The 21,172-nt window shown below is 44.5% G+C and overlaps 1 protein-coding gene across 1 annotated transcript in view; it reads right to left on the bottom strand.

Annotated features, from left to right (window-relative positions):
* Positions 1–1,507: 1,507 nt before the first annotated feature.
* The window catches only part of POLR3A (RNA polymerase III subunit A), a 49,392-nt gene continuing 29,727 nt past the window's right edge, over positions 1,508–21,172 (bottom strand). The window contains exons 22-31 of the mRNA XM_027858935.1: positions 17,717–17,803; positions 17,545–17,627; positions 13,151–13,321; positions 12,098–12,191; positions 11,849–11,941; positions 6,445–6,609; positions 6,110–6,274; positions 5,058–5,189; positions 4,137–4,269; positions 1,508–2,276 (exon numbers count right to left, since the gene is read on the bottom strand). Coding sequence (XP_027714736.1) covers positions 2,128–2,276; positions 4,137–4,269; positions 5,058–5,189; positions 6,110–6,274; positions 6,445–6,609; positions 11,849–11,941; positions 12,098–12,191; positions 13,151–13,321; positions 17,545–17,627; positions 17,717–17,803 — 1,272 coding nt within the window. The 3' untranslated portion in view covers positions 1,508–2,127. The remainder of the gene's footprint in view (positions 2,277–4,136; positions 4,270–5,057; positions 5,190–6,109; positions 6,275–6,444; positions 6,610–11,848; positions 11,942–12,097; positions 12,192–13,150; positions 13,322–17,544; positions 17,628–17,716; positions 17,804–21,172) is intronic.

The following is a 21,172-nucleotide window of genomic DNA, read 5'->3' on the forward strand; positions in this document are numbered from 1 at the left end:
GGCTACTCACCCTTCTTTCATATATTGCACAAAACCCCTTCAAAAGCCTTGAAAACTCCACTAGCAATTATGCAGTTATTGTGCAGCAATCTAAGCAGATGATTAAGAATGGGTTTTTCTCGGGTACCCTGCTGCTTCATTTGTACAAAGACCTGATGTGTACTTCTTGTAACAGTACATTTACACACGCCCCCACCCCCCTCCAGGAGAAGCCTGATGCTGCCAAGTGTGGCATGTCACCACCCCCTTCCCTCCCCTCTCTTGGTGTAGCCCCCCTGACCTTTCAAAGACAAGATCAGTTCTCTCACAGAGGATCACAGGATTCAGAGCCAGGAGACCTTAAATAAGCATCTAGTTTAGCTCCTCCCTTTCATAGGTAAGGAAATGAAGGCCAAGAGAAATGATGTGATTCACTCAAGATCACACAGGCAAAGCCAGAATCTCAAGCTCCAAAGCCAACGTTTTCCATCCCCCACCCCCACCAGCAGGCCATGTGTGTATGTAAGTGTGTCCGTCCATCCATCCACCGCTTTTTGGTCATTCAGCCTGGTGATTTTATCAGTGTGAAGAACTACCAACAGGCAGCTCCTTCTCTCAGTGCAGACTTGGCAATTCCTTGATAATTTACCATCATAGTCAGCTGCCTGGGGACGCCGGGAAGCTAAATGATGTGTCCTTTGTCACAGAGCACTACGTGTCAAAGGCAAGACGTAGACTGAGGTCCTTCTGACACCAAAAGTGCCCTGTTCCCACTAAGCAACACTGTTTATACATACATGCCTGTGTCTATCTCCAAGTATATGTATGCATATACTTCACTATTTAAACATTTAATTTAATCTAGAATATTTAATTTGTAAGCTTGGTAAAACCAGCCATTTTTATATGAAGAAATGAAATTTTCTTTATTTAAAAAAAAAAAGAGCCAGTGTCTCCTCTCTAAGCTTCCCTCCTTCTCCACACCACTGTCCTTGGGACACAACTTCCCAGCTGTCAGCTGAAGGCCTTTCCTTTACAATACTTCATCTTGGCTGGATCAGAGTCTCCCTTCCTGCCTTCTTGGCTTTTGAAGGCACAGCTAGAATGGCTCAGAGAGCAGGAAAGCCAGCAGTGGCGGGACTGCCTGCCAATTGTGCCCTGCCTTCCTCTATCTTGGTTCACAAAAGGTCCCAATAAAGAGCCTCCTCCCCCGGCCCTGAATTCTGGAAAGACCTTGCTTAGACTCTGAAGGGTCATTAGGCTTCGAGCAGAACATGAAGGCTGCCACTTAAGAAGCCTCGTGGTTGGGGCAGGGGAAAGTGAGAGAAGGGGGGAAGAGTGGGGAAGAGTGGACGAGGTCCTGTCAGGGCAGCGAGAAGTTCCTAAGAGGGAGCACAGGCTTCCATAGAACCTCTGTTACAAAGCCTTCGCTGCAAGTTCTCTGACACCAGTTTTTTCAGTGCTACTTCATTGCTGGTTTTGTAGTTCTTTGTGCTCAAAACCAAACAAAAACACCCAAACCTCTAAATCAAATGAATAACAGTACTCATTTTTACCCAAGTACATCGCATCAGGGAATCCCTGCATCCAAAGTCAAACAAAAGGCTGGAGATGGGTCCTTCCTGCCGGGGCTGAATTGGCTACTTGATAGCTCTGGTACCAGCAGGAAGACACGTCAGTCAAGCCACTGAAGTGGCTAAGAGCTACAGACATCACTGGAGCAGGAGGTTGCCATGGAGAGACCTAAGCAGCATGTCTAACAGGAGTCCTCAAACACGACTTTACAGACCTCATGACAAGTGTCTACGAGAATCAGGATGGGAAGGAACTAGGTGTTGAGATGTCCATGTAAAGAAGCCTCAAAATAGGACGTTCTTCAGAGTAGCGAATTTCCAGGTCATTAGTCCTGAAAAATGTTGGCATGTTTCAAGTCCCCCAGATGGTCTCCCGAAATCCAGTGTGTGTCAGGTGCTGCTCCTTGGAGCATGCATCCTGCGAATACTGTCATCAGGCAGATCTTTGCTTGGCTCTGGGAGGATGACACTGCCTTAACCCAGCAACAGCCCCGAGTCTCCTCCTTTCTGGACAGGCTGGCACAGAAAAGGAGCTCAAGATCAGGACTGTCTCTGCTCCATTCTCTAATACGTGCTATGTGACAAGAGGAATGTGAAATTCATTTGTATCGAAGATGAGGGGCCTTTTGGGAGGGTTTGGGTCCCTGTCAGCTTTATGTAGCAGCTTGAACAGCCCGGTTCCAATGTTCATTGGGATTCCCATGATAATGCACTCAGAAACACCTGAAACAAACAAGGGTGGAGATTAAAAAGCTTTCCGAAGATACATTTTCAATAATGGATCTGACCCCTTATGTTTTAAAGCATACCCTAAAAGGTCAACCAAGCTCTATGAAAACAGCTTTTACCCAAAATCAGGATTCTCGTTACAAGAGGATGTCAGACCTGGAAGGGGCCTCAGAAATGCTGAAGCCCAGAGGGTCAGTGACCTGTCCAAGGTCATCCAGTATGCCACTGACAGAGCTGGGACTAGAATCCCCATCTTTGTCCTCTGTCCAGTGCTCTCAAAAATGAAATGGAAGCCAGGACCAATTTTACCCCAGTGAACAGTTGCTGGGATGCTTTAATGGGGCTGATAACCAAGGAAGAGAACCAAGAAGTGCTCCCCCAGCAGAATCAGCCACTCATAATGCCCCTTGGAGAGCATCCATACCTGCTCTGGTATAGGAAGCCTACACATACTATATTCTCACTTCAAGATGCGCCTGGGCTCCGATGACCGTGGGAGCTTTTGGGGCCAGTTGGTTTCTGCCCCACAAACCTGGCTATTTGCTGGCCGTTGAGAAAGACCAGAAAGTTCTGCTCTTCCACCTGTGTTCAAATTAGATGGCCCCATGAGGGGCCGCCAGACCACTGGCAATCAGCAGGGCTCCTGCCTTTGAGATCATTGAATTCAGTCAGCAAAAACATAAAACGCTTTCAGGAGATGACGTGCTTGTAGTCAAATTGCTGTTTTAACCAGGACTCTTTGAAGGAAGTAAATACCCAGGGCTCTTGAAGCATATGGACTCTGGACCCATTGAGCCCTGCTCCTTAGTTACCGAGAGCACAATACCTTAGGACAAGCCCAATTTCCTAATTAGTTGGGTACAGGAACAGGCTCGGGTACCTGGGGGCCATGTGACCCTCAGCAAATCAGTTAATCTCTCTAAGACTGTCAATTGCAAAGCAGCCTGATAAGCACTGAAAGATACACCAAAGAAATGCCAAGTCTGGTCTGCAAAAAAAAATTGTTGGTTTATGTGTTATCATTTCTAATACCAAATCCCTTACCCAGGGAAAAAGTTTGACTACTCTGTCTCAGTTTTGTCATTTTAAAATGGTGACCCTACTTGTTAATTGACTATTTTATTGACAGCAATATTTTTAGATGAATAGCTATTACAAAGGAGGGAACATAATATTACTTAATGATTTTTGGTTTATTTAAAACAAACAAACAAACAAACAAAAAACCAATCCACAAAAACCTCACTAGATAGATGTGCCCAAGTGCCCTCTCTTAGGCTCTCACTTTCCTCCCAAAGTGATGTCTCTGGAGAGTCACATTGTTACTCAGGTATGACTGCTCTGGGTCACAGATTTTAAGAGTTTCTATAAAGCTACTGCCTGATTCTTTTGAAGCACAGACTCCAAGCTCTTCCAGCTGTTCAGCTGTGGATGACTCTCCGTGACCCTGTGAACCACAGAACACCAGTACTGTCCATGGGGTTTTCTTGGCAAAGGTACTGGAATGGGTGGCCATTTCATTCTCCAGTGGATTAAAGTAAACAGAGGTTAAGAGATTTGCCCAGGGTCATGCAGCTAGTAAGTGCCTGAGGCCAGATCTGACCTCAGGTCTATCTGCTGGGTCACCTAGCTGCCTCCTTTAATAGCTCTACTTACCTTCAAAGACAGAAGGGTAGAGGTGGGGAACTGATCAGGCTTTGGCGGCCCAAAAAACTGAACAACTCCAATTTTATGGTCTGGGCCTCTGATCTTTTAACAATTTCTCCCCCAGGGTTTATGAGACAACTGAAAAGTACTGGTTGATGTGGAGAACATTAAAAAGAAAGCACCTGATAGCACCTCTTAAATACCTACCACACACAGAATCCTTCTGCCCAAAGTAGGCTGCATCAAAGAGATGGTCAGCAGTCTTTTCAAAGGAAGCCAGCATCAGCACACTTTCCTTCATTTTGGCCAGGCCAAACCTAGTAATACCCAGAACTTCACCCTACAGGACAAGAAATGAGCATCAGAGCTCCAGGATTTTCAATCCATGTACAAACACTTAATGAAAAACTATCCCTTCATTACTTGTTCCAATAAAACAAAAAACAGCAGATGGTCAGTCAGAAGCAACTTGGAAACAAATTTACAGTTCAGTTTAAGATGTCTTTTTCTACTAGATGGCAGTCTAAAGTTTCTAACTTGAACTGAAAAGGTCCTTAATGAAAAAGACCAATGACTGGGAGAGTTCATCCACCTAGCTGAAATGAAACATGGGCCACGTTCTGCACATGGGCAGAGTCATGCTCAAGATTTCAAGGCAGAATCTCTGCATCTCCAGAATAAGAGAGAGCAGGCGAAGGGAAAAGTGTGACTATCAGTAAACCCTGGAACCGCTACGCCATTCATAAAATGCAGGGGATCCAGTGTTCCAGCATCATTTAAATCAATTAGGTCCAATACACGTACATGATACAAACAAAGCCTTGGCTAGAAGCTCAGGCTACAAAGGTGAAAAACAACCCAGTTCCTATCCTCAAGATTACAACAGACTATCAGAAAAAGCACATTGTTTCCTACCATTTTCACAACTCATTCTTCCTCTGGAGCAGTAAAACCGTATCAACGTATGGAAGAAACAAGAGTGGAGATGCACTAATGAAGGTGATCTTTGGTTTCCATTTTCATGTGACACCACATTCTCAACCGTGGTCCACAGGGTGATCTGTGAAACCCCTACAAGGCCTCTGTTAATTGGAGAAGGCAGCAGGCCAAAAGGACTTTCTTACAAACCTTGTATGTCATGAGATCTGAAAGCAGCATGACGTGTCTCCTGTCAATGCTCATGCCATGGTTGACCATGGTGTACTGGATCTCATTAATAATAGTTGACCGTGCAGCTTCAATGCCCAGGGTTTTCTCTACCTAAGGAAGGTTAAAGATGAAGACAGCTGTGAGCCCATCTCTGTACAATGACTGTACCTCTGAAATAGAATCTTGGAGTTGGGAGGGAGCTTAGTGGTCACCTAGTCTAACTCCATCTAAAAGCACGCTTCATCTTGATAATGAGGATGACAAGCTCAGGGAAGAGGCTCTACCTAAATATTCCTTGTAATGGGAACTCACACCCTCACATAGTCTTGCCTGTTCCACTTTGACCCAGATTTGACTACTGGAAAACACTGAGCAGAGGCCTGCCTTTCTGGGCTTGGTTCAGCCTTCTGAGACCATGTAGAATTCTAACACCTCTTTCACATGACAGCTATTGATACACTTGAATATGCCTTCTAATGCCTCCAACTAAGGCTTTCATATGCCCTACAGCCGCCTAGTCTCAATTTACTAAAGTAATCTTCATATAACTGAGCTTCTAATTCCCTGCACCACTACTTGTCCTCCATGAACAAATTCTAGCTTGCCAATGGCCCTTCTTGAACTCCAGCTCAAAATCCTAAGATTCTACGTGGCAACCAGATCACAAGTGGTCTGGCCAAATTGTGGCCCAATTTTAAAATAAACACTTTGTCCTTTGTTTGGTGACCTAATTCCAGCAAATATTAATCACCAGTGCAGACAGTGCAGACACCAGCACGTGGAAGATTACAGGATGATGCAGTCAAAGGCAACAATGAAGGCGAGATATGAGCACCTGGAGACAGCACCTGCATGCTTGAGCTCACAGATGCTTCACAGTACTGAAGGTGCACACATGGCAAAGCCAAGAAGGCTGAGATGAAGACCTGTGAGTGCCTGTGAATGGCATGTGCGGGTCACCCCCTGATGGAGGCCAGTGGGGCAGCAGAAGGGGAGTCACCACATGCTGAGGAGTCAGAAGCTGCTTGTACCTCATATGTGTTATTGGAAGTCGTCTTGGTGCCTTGGACGCCGTGAGTCGCCATGACAGCCCTGAGGTTATCGCCCTCCACCAGCAGCTTGTACTTCTCCTTTCCACTCTGCTCATCAATATGTATCACGGCTCTTGCCACCTCTGGGATACCTTGCACCACAACCTGCACACAGACAGAACAGAGGGGCCGAGATGCTTCTCACGCTGCCAGCTCTAGAACGTGCTTGGCAGAAAGAACAATTTGGGCCCTTACCCAGGGAGTCCCGTGTGCTCCTTCTACATAACAACTGAGACACTGCAGGGCAAGGGAAGGGCTCGGTGCCAGGGTCTCACCTTGGGCAGGTCTTCTTTTAGAAACTGCAGCACATAGTACATGGAGCTCTTGCTGTTTTCTCTTGGGGTAACACAGAGCACGGCCTCCCCGTGAACAGCCACATCTCCAGGCTTCACTCGAAGCTTTGACGTGCAGATGGAGTAACGCACAGTTTCAGCATTCACCTATGACCACAAAGAAGGACTAAATAATAATAAAGTTCTAACAGCACCCTTCATACCAAGAGAAGCAGCTGTAGCTTTGGCAAATGGGCTCTACCCCTTCAGTTCATCCATCCTGTTCTGGTCAATAACATTGTCAGTGCTAATTGCTGGCTACTTGAAATACAAGACTGAGAAACCCCCAAACCTCACCTGAGCCAAGAGGTCAACCTCTTCCCTTTCACGTGGTGTATCTCAGAATTGCTAAGAATCACGCTGTCAAACAGACATTTACTTCCTCTCCCTATCCTGTTTGGTAAAAGAACCACAAGGCAGTCAGAAAGAGAAATAAAGAAGCAAAGGACTGGGATAATTCAGAGGCTGGAAAACCGGCGCCTGTGACCTTCAACAATCATTTAATAAACCTCTGCTACCTAATGGGGTATGGCGGCCTGAGGGATGGCCCCCAAGACAAGAAGTCCAGGAGGGCTTCACGTCCCACCTCAAGCACAAGGGCTGTGACCTTGGGCCACCCTCTTGGCGCTCTCTGGGGAGCAGGTGCCATCTTGCAGTAATAAGAGGATTTCTCTCTTAGTACTGAAATCCAGGTCTAGTCTCTTCCTGTTCCTGGCAAGGCTCTGTGTAGTATTCTGGGAATAAGATGACAAAAACAAGATTGTCTCTGGCCTCAAGAAGCTTACGTTCTCTGGCCGAGAGACAGTATCTATGCAAGCAAGTGATGGACCTGGATAATTGAGCAGGGAGACAGCATGAACAACTGGGGAGGTGACAACTGAGCTGAAGCTGAGCCCAAAAGAAAGGAGATGGGTTTTTGAGACCAGGTCCCAGAGGCAGGAGATAGCTAGCAGTTCTCTGTGGCTGGAATACAGACTCGATGAAGGGGCAAAGGAAGAAACGAGGCTGCAGAATGCCTTACATGTCAAGCTAAGGAGCTGGTACTTCATTCGCCAGGCAGCGGGGGCCTGCTCACAGTTTCTGAGTAGAGGAGTCACAGGGTGAGCCTGGGTCTGAACCAGAAAAGGCAAAGACTAGAACAACAGCAGTTCTGAGGCTACTGCAGTAGTTGAGGACCTGAGCTAAGGTTGTGGCTGTCTAAGTGAAGAGAAGACAGATGGATATGGGAGATGCTAGTGAGGCAGAGGAGACACTTGGCAGCTCTCTGATAGGGGAATGAGCAAGGGAAAGGATTGAAGGACAACTGTAAGTTTTGAACCTGGGTGATGGGGAGGATGGGGTGGTCTGAGATGGTTTACGGGAGACGGCAAACGCCCCAATTCTCTCTCCTCCAGGCCATCCTCTACACTGGCCTTGGGTGCAAAGAGGATCCTAACATTCTCCTACTCGACAGATGCCAGAAGCTCCCTATGGCTTCTAGGATAAACTATCTACTCCTCTGTTAGGCTTGGTCCCAATCTCACCTTTCCAGTCTCAACAGACACTCCACTCTCCTGTCTGGCCCAGTCAGCCATCTCTCTGCTCCTTACACCAGCACTCACCTCCTGGCTGAGCCCTCTACTCAGAATGGATTTATTCCTTGCCTCTGCCTCTCAAAATGCCTCTCTTCCTTTCAGATGGAGATCAGGCACCACCCTTCTTCCTCAACTCCCCATCTGCTAGTGCTCCTCCTCCCTAACTTTGCCTTGTTTTTAATTTGTATATACGTAGACCTGTCCTTTTTGTCTTTCTCATTAGGATGTAACCAGAGATGGTCTTGTTCTTTGTCTTTGTATCAGCACAATGCCTGGTACAGTTATTAATAAATGTTCGTGGACTAATTTTAGACAAATTGAGTCTAAATGGCTATGGGACATGGAGGATGAGACATTGACCAAGCAGTGGTGAACAAATGGAATTCTGGGGAGAGATTAAGGTCAGAAGTCATCTGCATAGACATCACACTTGAATGAATCCAAGGGAGTTGAGATCTACAAAAGAGGCAGCATAAAGAGGGAAGACAAAAGGACCCAGATTGGAGCCCAGAGTCACACCCACACAAAGGGAAATAAATGGGTAGATGATGATTCAACAAAGGACACTGAGGGGCAGCATTCAGAAAGAGAAGGGGGAAATAGGAGAAGATGGTATAATGGAAGACAAGGGAAAAGAATGTCCAGGAAGGGTGGCCAACGGAATCGGAAAACAGAGATCAAAGAGGATGAGGACTGAACACGGGCCACTGGGATGGGCTATTAAGAGATTGCTGGCAACCCTGGGCAGACAAGAAGCAGCAAGAGAAAAGATGGGAGGTGAGGAAGGAAAGCAGCAAGTTCTTCCTTTCGAGTGGTTTTTCAGTGAAGAGGAAAGATGGCAAGGCCAAGTGAAGATTTAAGGATGGAGGAGACTGGAGTGTCTGTGAACTTGTTATGGTTGTGGTTTGTCCTTCATTCTTGAAGAGGATCATGACATCAGGGAGATGATGACATGACTTGCAACTGACTTTGATTTGAGCGAGGGAGGGCTGTGCAAAGTCACCAGCCTCACTTTCTCCTCCAGAGTCAACTGGGTCCAATGGCCAGATACTGATCAGGATGACCGCAGATGGCCCAGGATGCAGTGGGAGACCTTGGCCCTTTTAAGCTAAGGTCTTTTCAGGTTCTCACTTTGAGTTGGGTATCTTGTCCTCTCTTCTCCTTTTCCCTTACCTGAGGGTGTTCTGAACAAAGGAAGGTAAAATTTTGATGGCTGAAAGCTGCCTAATTAACTTGGAGTTTACTGTCTACATTTCTTTCTCAAAGACCAAGACTTAAATCCAATTTACTCTGGATCTCATGGATTGGACAACAACAAGCTCCTGCCCAAGCACCACTTAATGATTATTTCACGGCGTGAATGTAAATAGTAACTCTTCTCAGGTCTTCCAGTTTGATTTTTTTTTTTTTTATTAAAGGGGTCATCCCTTGACTCACTCCTTAAAGAGGCCTATTCACTGAATGGATGTTGCCTCACTCAAAGTTTTTGAGTAGTGGGGAAAAGAACGAGGAGAGAGGGGAAGAGTGAAGATGAGGGCAGAGTGGGAAATGGTCAGCAGGCCAAACTTCTGGAACAGAGGAGAGGGAACAGTTGTAAGCAGTGGAAGGGAAGGAAAAGGAGCAATTCTTCCTTCCTCAGAGTCAAAAGTAAAGGAGGTGAGTAAAGATACAGAGAGGTTTTGTAGAGATGAGGGATCTTATGGAAGGAGACTCTTCTTATTTTTTTCTCAGTGAAGCAGGAGATCTTCTGAGAGAGAAAGTGGAAGGGAGGTATTGGGAGGTTCAGAAGAAAAAAGGTGTGGAACAGTTGCTGAGGGAGGGCACAGAGTTAATCAATTAAAAACAGAAATTTCCCACATGGCAGAGAGGGCTCATTTGAGATTGGATAATACGAATTTGCAATATCAGCAGGGTGATGTGACTTCCTCCACTGGGGACTGGCAAACAGGGTATGAAGAACAACAAGTTCAAGAAAGAAGAACGATACATCGCTGACTGGAAAACTCTGGAGTCAAAATAGTGAAAAAAGGAAATAGGCTTGAGTAGAGGAATTTTAGGAAGAAGGAATGAGGCAGGAGATAGTAAAGGATACAACATTCTGATAAAGAATTGTTTTTGGTAAGTAAATACTTTCACACATAATTTAACATTGTTGAGAAAAACTACTGTTAACATTAAAATATCAAATGTTCTCCCCAAATGGGATGGCAAAGTGGTACGGGGAGAAGCCGCCTGGCATTAAGTCAGAGGCCTGGATTTGCATTCGTCCCTGGACACTTGTGAGCTGTGCGGCCTTAGGACAGTCACAACCTCTAAGTTCCTTCACTGTAAAATCTCCATTTCGTGTCAGAGCAGATACCCTGTAAGGTCCCTTTTCTAGAGGTAAGTCACAGAAGGGAATTTCAGAGCTCAGAATCATGGTAGAGCAAAAATTCGTGGTAAAGGCAAGACAGAAGCTATGACCACTCCTGTGGGTGAGTGAGTTAGAGTGAAGTGCAGGTCACCGGGGCACAGGGTACGTGGAGGGACATCAACATGTGTGTTCACGGCCCAAGTACCGAGGCAGGGGCTGAGCTGAGTGAAGAGATCATGAACCATGAAATGAACTCCTCAAGGAAGGAGGGAGAGTGACCCAAAGGCCAATGGATCAAAACGAGAAGGCCTGTAACCAGATGATAGTGAGAAATGGAAGGCACCTGCAAGGAGACAGACAGAGGTCTGCAGCAGGGAGTCTCTGACAATTTCCCTATCGCCACCACCAGCAACATCAATTCACCACTTTCAAGACTACTACATATTTTTTAGAATTATAGAATGGGAAGGTATAAAATCCACTTCACCAGAAGCAAAGACAAAATGTCTGTAAGTTTTAGAGTATGTCCTGTCGATTGAACCTGTCTTCTGATTCATCCGGACCAAATTAGTTTTTATTATGATTTATCATGAACAGGTTTGAAGTTAACCTAAGAAAGTAAAAAAGCTCACAGCTACGTAGTGTGAGGCAGGCAGTCTAAGGATTATAATCTCTATTTTACAGATGAGGAAGCTGAGGCTCTGACTTACCCTGGGACACATGACTAGAAAGTCTGAGGGAGGGAAGAGAGGAAGAGAGAAAGAGGGAGGGAGGAAACAAGGATTTGTTAGGTGTCTACCATGTGCCAGCTACTATGCTCAGTGCTTTACAGATATTTCATTTGATCCTTGCAACAACCCTGGAGGGTTGGTTATTATCCCCTTTTACAGTTTAGGAAACTGAGGCAAACTGAGGTTTAGTGACTTGCCCGGGGTCACACAGGTATTAAGTGTTCAGACACTAGCCTCAGCACTCAGGTCTTCCTATCCCCATTGGCTCTATCCACTATACCACCTAGCTGTCTCTTAGGCAGGATTTCAACTTGAGTGTCTTGATTCCAAGTGCAGGGCATTATCCTCTCGTTTCCTTTCACCCACCCTCCCTTCTAGCTGAGGTGGCCTATTCCTCGACTGTATGCTCTATCTCAGTGTCTGAAGGACTGCCCCAGGCCCGGAGCACACGCCCTCTTCAGCCTGGCCTAACAGAGCTTTGCTTCCCCTGCCTCAGATCAGGGCCACCTCCTTCACCAGGCTGGGGTCCCCCAGTGCCCTCCTGAAATGATCGTGTACTTTCTTGAGAGTAGGCTGTCAACAGAACCTCCTGAGGGACTGCCTGGTACTTACCTCTGCCTTACAACCCCTGGTCCTTCCTGGGCAGGGGACCTCTTACCCCATTCTGAGCTCTGTGAGGAAAGACTTACCTCGAGTCTCAGAAGTCTAATGCGTTCCAATGAGAGCTTGACGAGAATAAAACAATCGTCAGGGAGAAAGACTTCTTCGATGTACTCAGAAATCTGCAGCATCAAAAGAGCACAACGTCAGCACAGCCTTTCATTCCTCTAAGCTTCTTAAGGCAGCGCGTGAGGGTGAGAACACTAATTGCAGAGGCTCCCAGGCTCTCTGCTAACAGCAGAGACGCATCAGCACGACAGAGGAGGAGTTCTTCTTACCTCTCCCAAGAGAGTTTTCTCAATTCGTCCTTTCACGAGACGGGCATAGTCGGCATCATCGTCCTTGTCCAGCTGGGCTGTGATAATTGGAGTGCTACAGGAAGTGCAGAAAAATACCATTCGATGATTGAGAGCGAGCTGGCTTTGTTTTCTATGTCTGTTATTTTAAAGGGAGAGTGCCTAAGCCCCTGGAAGTCAAACTAGATAAGGACAACTGGAAAGACGTGAGCCCTCCTTCACTGCACAGGCAGGACTCCATCAGGAGCTGCGTTGGGCTGGGGGTGAAGACACACAGCTGTCTGTCTCTGTGATCCTTTCCCAGCTCTCACATGGCCAAGGGCCTTGGAGAACCCCTGCTCCGAGGCACAAGGACCAGTATGCACTGCTCCCTTCTCACCAAGCGGGTGTCAGGTGAAGCGAAAACAAAAGACTCACTCTGGAAACAGAGGCTCCTTGAGGAGCACTCCGTGGGAGGCTACCATATTTTTTTCTACTGTATTTTTACACCATTGGCAAATGGCAGATGAATACAGGATCACAAATTTAAAGCGCCCTTAGGGATTGTGGAGTGCAACCTGTTCATTTTACAGATGAAATAACTAAGGCCTATGAGCCTTAGTTACTGAGCATAGCTCAGTGACTTGCCCAAGGTCACATAGCTGGCAGGCATCTGAGGAGGGATTAGAAGCCAGGCCTACTCGCAGGCCAAGAAAGTGTGAGAGCCACGAGTGAGAGCGACAGCCTGGACTCTGCTGTGTACAAGCCAGAAGACACATACCAGGAGGCTTGGTGTGTCTGCAAGGCCCATGTGAGGTGCAGTTACTCCCTGGTGCCCGCTTTAGTTAAAACAGGCCTTGGGGTTAGGGGGTCTAGCAGTTCCCTGACAGACCAGAAAAGGTGGTGATGTCCCCTCCAAAGGTGTCATTTATTCACATTCCCCTGGTTTCTTATGTGTGTGTGGTTTTATGAAAACCGGGGATGAGGACACATGAATTAATACTGTCTAGCTGAATAAGATTGTATGTGTGTGAAGAATAAAAGTAAGTGTGGCACCTGATGGCTTTGGAGGCATTGATGATTTCTTTGATGCGGGGCACACCCAGAGTGATGTTCATGGAGGCCACACCTGCAAAGTGGAAGGTCTTCAGTGTCATCTGTGTGCCAGGCTCACCAATGCTCTGAGCACAGAGTGCACCCACTGCAGAACCGGGTTCCATCTGTGCCCTGGGGAAAAGAGGTAATTCAAGAAATGAAATGCCATTCAAGAAAAAAACAGGCAGCTCAAACGCCTCCTGGGAGTGACACTCCATTATATTCGATGGATGCTCAGATTCGTACTAAGAGTCAGGAAGGAGATGGCACTGGGCCAGGGGTGCCTGCAATAGAGGGTGATGCTGGACATACACACGTAGACTTGTCATGTGAAGAGATACTGGGATAATGGAACAGCCCACTGGGATAGCACCTTTCTCACACCGGTCCTGAAACTAAATCAGATACACACCATAATCTGTAGCAACTGAAAGGTAGGTTCACATATGAACCTGGGTCATCAGGCTCTATGGGAAGAGCTTCCTGTGTAAAAACATCCACTGATGACAAATCATTTTGAGAAAGTGTCTGGTGAGTGAAGCATGAGTCAGATATGTACCTCTGTCTTCTTGGTGTGTTAAAGAACCACAAAACCACAGAAAAGGTAGGTACCTATCTACCTACCTATCTACCTATTTCCTGGGGAATGGCTGAACAAATCGTGGTAAAGGCATTAAAGTAAATCACAAAATACTTTTATGCCATAGAAAATGGCAAACATGAGGCTATCTGAAAAAAGAATGGGAAGATATGTATGAACTGATACAAGGTGAAGAAATGTGAATCAGAAGAATGACATACACCATGACTATAAGGATACAAATGAAAACAACCAGAAAATGCAACTGAACTCGGAGGAGATACAAGGACTAATCTTGGCTGCAGAGAATAGATAATGAAACATATTTCCATCCTCTCAGTAGAGATATGGAAGGTTACAGGTGCAGAATGATATATATATGCTATTAGACATGATAACTTTTCTGGTCAGTTTTAACTTTTTTTGGGGGGGGATGCAAAGGTAGTTCGACATGGGGAGGGAATGGCATATTAGAAAATGACTGTGATGTTTAAAATAGGAATCAATAAAACATTTTAAAGAGACCAAATCAAAGAGACACTAATATTCGTGATAACCTGATGTTTATTCCTTAAAATTTCAATTTATAATCATTTATTTTCTTTCTCTCTCACCACTGGGGAAAAAAAGGAAAACAAAACCCTCAAAACAAATATGCACGGGCAAATAAGACATATTCTCATGTTGGGCAGGTCCAAGAACATTTATCTCTTTCTGCATCTTGAGTTCATCTCCTTTCTGTTAGGAGGCAAGTATCATGCCTTGCCACCGATCCTCTGAAACTGTGGTTAGTCCTAAGAATCAGAGTTCTTAAGTCTTACAAGGTTGTTTGCCTTTACAATATTATTGTTAATGTATAAATTATTCTTCTGGTTCTTCTCACTTTATTCTGCATCAGTTCACATGAAGCTTTCAAGGTTTCTCTAAAACCATCTCTTTCTTGATTTCTAATAGCACAATAGCATTCCATTACATTTATATATCATAATGCATTCAGCTATTTCCCAGCTGATGGGTAACCCCTTAGTTTCACATAGATTACAAAAAGTTGTGATATAAATATTTTTGCACATATAAAATATCCTTGATTTTTAAATAATTTATATCAATATATTTTCTTTGAGTACATCATACATACTGCCTGTGTACTACCAGTTAATTCATCTATTTCATAAAAGATATGAATTATATATCTTTCATCTCTAAATATCCAACCTATGGAGAAGTATAATGAAGCCCCAAGATTATGATTAAGATATTGGACAACAGTGTCAGAATTTAAAAAGACCCTGGCAAGTAAGGATGAAGGGCTCAATCTAATAATATGAAATTTAATAGGGAAAACTTTAGGTACTATGATTGGGTTCAAATAATTAATTTCATAAGTACAAAATGGGATAGGCAATGATTAGGTAGCTCAACTGGAAATAAAAATGAACCTGTGGGTTTTGTGGGCTTAGAACTAGATATAAATCAACAGTATTTTATAACAGTCAAAAAAACTCATGTGACTTAAGGGCGCAAGTGTCCAGAACGATCGAGGTGACTCTGTTTCACTGTACTCTGCTCTGCTCAACCAAGCAATCCGTCAGGACGCATTGAGCAAACACGCAATATGCCAGGCACTGTGTTAGGGCCTGGCAATATGAACATAAAGAATGGAAAATACCCCTACTTCTACATCCTAATAGAGGTGACAAGTACATATACAAACCATACTATATAAACATAAAAAACAAATACATGAAAAGTGGTTAAGTTCCAAGCGGTTTGGGAGGGTGTCTGAGCTGCATCTTACAGGAAGAGAGGGAGAGATAAGGAGGGAATGAAGTCCACACAGAGGGGATGGCCAAGGCAGGGGTGTAAACATTCACTGAGGCTGGAATATAGGTAGAGGCCATGTTGTATAGGAATTTAAAAGCTAAAAATAAAAACAGAGGGGGAGGGGGAACAGCTGCAGTTAGGAGATATGGTATAGAACAGAGTTGTCAAATACACAACCTGAACCAGATTAAAATATGGTTCCTTCTGATTTTAATGTGTTGATCTATTTTTTAAAAAAAGAAATATGTAAACATTCATAGCTTTCCAAGTCCCTCTGCAGTCCACAGGGGTCCCTAGATACAGGGTAGCAGCCCCTGTTTCTAGCTGAGCTCGACATCCCTGGCCTACATGGTGATCCAGTCAAAAATAGAAGGGGAACCAGAAGAGAGGAGTGTCCTGAAAACCCAGAGAAGAAAGAGTATGGAGGTTGAGAGGGGGGTCAGCAGCGTTCAATGCAACAGAGAGAGTGAGAAGGATGAGGAATGAGAAAATTTGTCTTAAATTTTGTCTTAATTTGGCAATTAAGACAGGACTAGTAACTCAGAGAGGGCAGATATGAGTCGGTGATGAGTGGAAGCCAGACCCCCTCCGGGGCAACATGTTCAGTTCTTGTTGCCACCTTGGAGGAATGACAATGCTAAGTTGAAGGGCGTCCAAAGGAAGCTGATCAGGCCGGTGAAAGGAATGTTGATATTATACCATACCTGGCAACCGATCAAAAGTGTTTATGTGTTATGTGTTCACCAGGTGCCAGACACTGTGCTGAGGGTTGGGGATATTTGAAAAAAAAAAAAAAAAGGATGACATTGTATTAATGAGGGAGACAACATATACAAACCAGACGATTCAAGAGAAGCGTTTGGAGGGGAGGGGGAAGAGAAGTGGCATCAGAGATTCGAAGAGTTGGAGACTAGGAGGGCAAACATTCCGACTTTAGGATGCCAGGAGCCAGGAGACAGCACTGCCTGGGCTAAGAGTCACAAGGCCCATACTGCCAGGTTATAGCACATGTGGAGGGGAGGAGGATGAAAGAAAATTAGAACCCAGCAAGGACCAGATTGTGAGGAGCTTAACTGGATGAAGAAAGTGGGGGGAGGGAGTGGGAGGGAAGGGAGGTTGACCCTGGAAAAGAGGTGGAGGACGGGGTGGTGGTGGTGCATACATGAGAGCCATCTTCAAGTACTTCAAAAGGCTATCCCATGGAGGGCTCAGACCACTTGTTCTTTGCTCCAGAAGGCAGAACTCTGAGCAATGTTGGGGGTCCTGGGGGCTGCCTCGGCTTCATGTAAGGAAAAGCTTCCCAAAAGTTTCAGCTGCACAGCAGCGGAATGGGCTGCCTGGAGGGAGGAGTCTGTCTTTAACCAAGGGCTCAACAACTTTAATGTGTTGCTGCCCTCTGTGAAGTTACCAGTCCCGTCTTAACCACCGAAGGTGGTGGCCTTTTCTCAGTCCTCATCCTTCTCACTCACTCTGTTGCACTGGACACTGCTGACCGCCCTCTTGACCTCCACACTCTTTCCTCTCTGGGTTTTCAGGACACTCCTCTCTTCTTGTCCTCCCCCCCCCACCTTTGGCTGTATCATCATCTAGGCCAGGGATGTAAAGCTCAGCTAGAAACAGGGGCTGCTACTCTGTACCAAGGGACCACTGTGGACTGCAGATATATACGTATGTATATATATGTATATTTCATTATATATATTTGCATATTTCTTTTTTTTATTAATACAACAACACATTAAAATCCTGCTGGAGATACTGCAGAATATTCCCAGCCAAGTACAAGGCTGGACTAAATGCCCTCCAAGAGAGGGCCTTCTTCCACTCTGAGACTATGTGGATCAGCAGTGACAAAGAATTTTATATCGGCAAGAAAAAAGCCTTATCAATGGGCATTAAGATGCTTCTAAATGAATTCTCTCTAATCTCATCACAGCACCCATCGGCCTACCTCATGTACTTGTCCCTGCAGGTCTCAAGAAACTTTTCTATCTGGGTGGGAGTGATCCGATCCAACTGGTACAACACACGGGGCTGAAAGAGTATGAAATTGAAAGGAGAATTTGAAATAGGAGCAACACATCTGAAAAATGATTTAGTAAGCTGTCCTGACAGGACATTACCTCTGTCGTTCCATTATCGTTGATGCCATATTTATCTCTGGTTTTCTTGATCTTCTCAGAAACGACTTTGATAAATTTTTTTATTTCCTGAAAAATCAGAGTAAAATGGTGTGAATAACACATATCAATAACATGTTTTCCACTAATTTGGTAAACTTTAATTTAATTTTGCTCTGATGTATACCATGCAGTTACAAATTTAATGAAAGACAAGATATGAGATCAAATTTTTACTACAAAGCAGTTTCCAAAACCACTTTTGAAGGGAGACACCTAAGTATGAGGGGCCACTCCTACTTTAGTCCTTCTCCAGGAGTTGTCATGCAGAGGGGATCCTGGCGTCTTAGGAGTTACACTAAAGGAGCAATAGCTCTGGCAGGTGCCATCAAGGCAGAAAGACTACACAGACAGGTTCAGCGATTGAGGACCAAATGATCTCAGCTTGGAAAGCCTCATCAGTGCGCAAACTACAAGGTGACTGAGGAACTGTGACTTCTTCCATATCATGATAGTAGAAACCACTCTGGCTGGGTTGCAGGAAATGTCATTTTTCTTTTTTAAAAATTTTTATATATACATAAAATTTTCTTAATTATTTCCCAATTACATTAAATTTTTTAAACATTTATTTAAAAAATTTTTGAGTTCCAAACTCTCTCTTTGCCTTCTGCTCTTCCTCTGCCCCTTGAGAAGTGCGATATTGATCATATAGATGAAGTTATGTACAACATAGAAAATGTCATTTTCCAGATAGTTTGGAAATTTGCCCTAGTTTGAGAAAGAAGGCCAAAGCTTCACAATTGTCACCATCTTTTCTGCTTTCTTGGGTGTGTATGCAGACCAGGCTCATTAGGGCCAATGTTCTAAGTAGAAAGTTAGCTATACAGAAGAACAAACTGAACTTGTTAACTCTGTTTAACATTCAAATGCATCTTTTAAGATGAAAAAAAAAAAGTAATTTCACATGGCTATCTATGATGGCTATTACCTCCTGTATTCATCATTAGGGGCTGGCTTTATTAAAAATCCATTTAAATATCACAAACCCAAAGCTAGCCTTATAGAAACTTCCTTTGCAGGGTTGTAATCCATAAGGTGGGGCCCTGCCTTTCAGAAAGGCAGTTTTCTTTGAACCCCACACATCACTCAACTCCACAAACAACTCAGAACTGCAGAAAGGCTCCTATTAATCACCATTAAAGCAGACATCTTTAAAGTTAGTGTATTTGCTAATCAGAATAAAATTTCAAGGCAGCTGGGTGGCACAGTGGATAGAGCACCGGCCCTGGAGTCAGGAGGACCTGAGTTCAAATCTGGCTTCAGACACTGGACATTTACTAGCTGTATAACCGTGGGCAAATCACTTAACCTCACTGCCTAGCCCCCCCGCCCCAATCCCACAGAATAAAATTTCAGAAGGACAAAAAAAAAATTAAGCTTTTATTTTTGGACTAGGCTTAATTATTCTAACTGGAATATAAATTGGGAAGAGTTAAACAACTGGCTTCTCTTCGCGTTCAACAAGCATTCCCCCCAGTGATGTCATCAGGAAACTCTGGTACTGATGACCTTTCACCTGCACCTACCCCTGAGGTGGTCTTTACACCAAGTCTCCTTATGGAATAGGAGAGGCCTTTTACAAATCAGTTTCCTGAAAGGTTCCCTAGGTACTAAATGACAGCTGTGTGCCCAGGTTATTCTACCTGTTAGGGGTTGGGGGGTTGGGAGGTGGAGGCTGGAAACAAGAGGTAAGGTAAAGCAGAGCACGTTTTATTTCACCCGTAAGAACCACAGCACAGCTGCTGCACTTTCAGCATGCAGGGCTTTGAGAGCAGAAAGTCTTTTAGTGGCTCCCTATGTGGACAAGTTACCAGGAGCAAATTCGTCCAGAGGAAAGGAGTCTGGCATATGTGCAATGAAACCAGACATATGCTAGCTGGGGTAGCTAAACCAGCCACACGACTTGGAGGCAACCAGAGGAGACCAGCCTGGCTAGATAAACCACTGGCACAGGTGCAACTGTCACTAGGTCCACACCCGCAGCCTGCAGCTCTGCCGTGCTCCAGGCTGCTGACCATACCACTGCAGGAGCACTGGTAACACTGGACAGGACTGGAAGACTCCTCATCAAATGGGGAAGGGTTGGCCTGAGCAGGAAGTCTTGGAAACAATGAACTCAACATTATCTTTTAACAGATAACCTCACCCACCCTTTCCAAAAATGAAAAGGCAACCAAGATGAAAGGGTGAGACAAGTAAGTTAAATTTCCCAGAAACCAAAGCACAAAAAACAATAGAGAAATCACGTAAATCTCAAATTCTTGTAAATAGTTGTAGCCCCCAAGTTAATATTAGTTATGCGCACAAGCCACAAAGCATGCTAATACCATTAGCTCACTTGTGCTTTATAACCTGTCTGGGTTAATGTCTTCAAGGACAAATAGAAAAAAGTAAATAGAAAGATGAGAGAGTAACTATAGTTTGCAAGTCCGAACTAGATCCACTGGAAGAAGGCTAGGAAATGTTCCTGGTTTCACAAGCCATAAAAGTTCACATGAGCCTCCTTTCTCTCTCCACCCTACAATTCATCAATGAAATCAAAAGGAGAGTGTAGTTTTAACCAAAACACTGTCTATTAAGATTTGCTCCTCTGTGCGCATTCTTCATTTATTGAGAAGGGTGATTTTTTTTTAGCTACTTATCTCTATATTTTGGACACCAACTTGCCTGCTGATTCCATGTTATTTGACCTGCATGTGATGTAAGAAGAAAAGCTCTTTACAAGAAGATCCTTGTTACCTTATGCCCTGGAGCATACTATCAATGTAATAAGAACAGAGGGAGGTGATGAGGGCAGGTCAATAAAATTCAGCCTTTCCTCATTTTGGATAACTCAGAGGACACCTCAAATAACATCTCCCTGGGTATGGGACATGGAAAAATGAGGCTACCCAATGTTAGGAATCCATAACACTGTCATAAAGACAGCTATCCCATAAGGAGGGGCCTACAAATTCTTCTGGTTTTTTGTTTTTTTGCTTTTTGGTGAAGCAATCAGGGTTAAGTGACTTGCCCAAGGTCACACAGCTAAGTGTCAAGTGTCTGAGACTGGATTTGAACTCAGGTCCTTCTGATTCCAAGGCCAGAGCTCGATCCATTGTGCCACCTAGCTGTCCCTACAAATTCTTTTGGATGCAGAATCACTAAAAGGAAAAATAAGAAAAGCAGGAGGGAAGATTTAAAAATCATTTATTTTCCTTGCAGCATTTTTCTCCATTTAGTAAACGAAATAATGTAAGAGCATCCATCTACAACTCAAGTGAAAGGCATACAAAAAAAAGGCAAGAGATAAATAATTCATGTTGGATAAAAAAACTCTGCCCAGGTAAAAAACACATTCATGAATATTTAACAAATCAACATTATATTAAAAACACACACACACACACACACACA

Source organism: Vombatus ursinus, unplaced genomic scaffold (genome assembly GCF_900497805.2).
Source record: "Vombatus ursinus unplaced genomic scaffold, bare-nosed wombat genome assembly UNPS02000749.1, whole genome shotgun sequence".
Lineage (NCBI taxonomy): Eukaryota > Metazoa > Chordata > Mammalia > Diprotodontia > Vombatidae > Vombatus > Vombatus ursinus.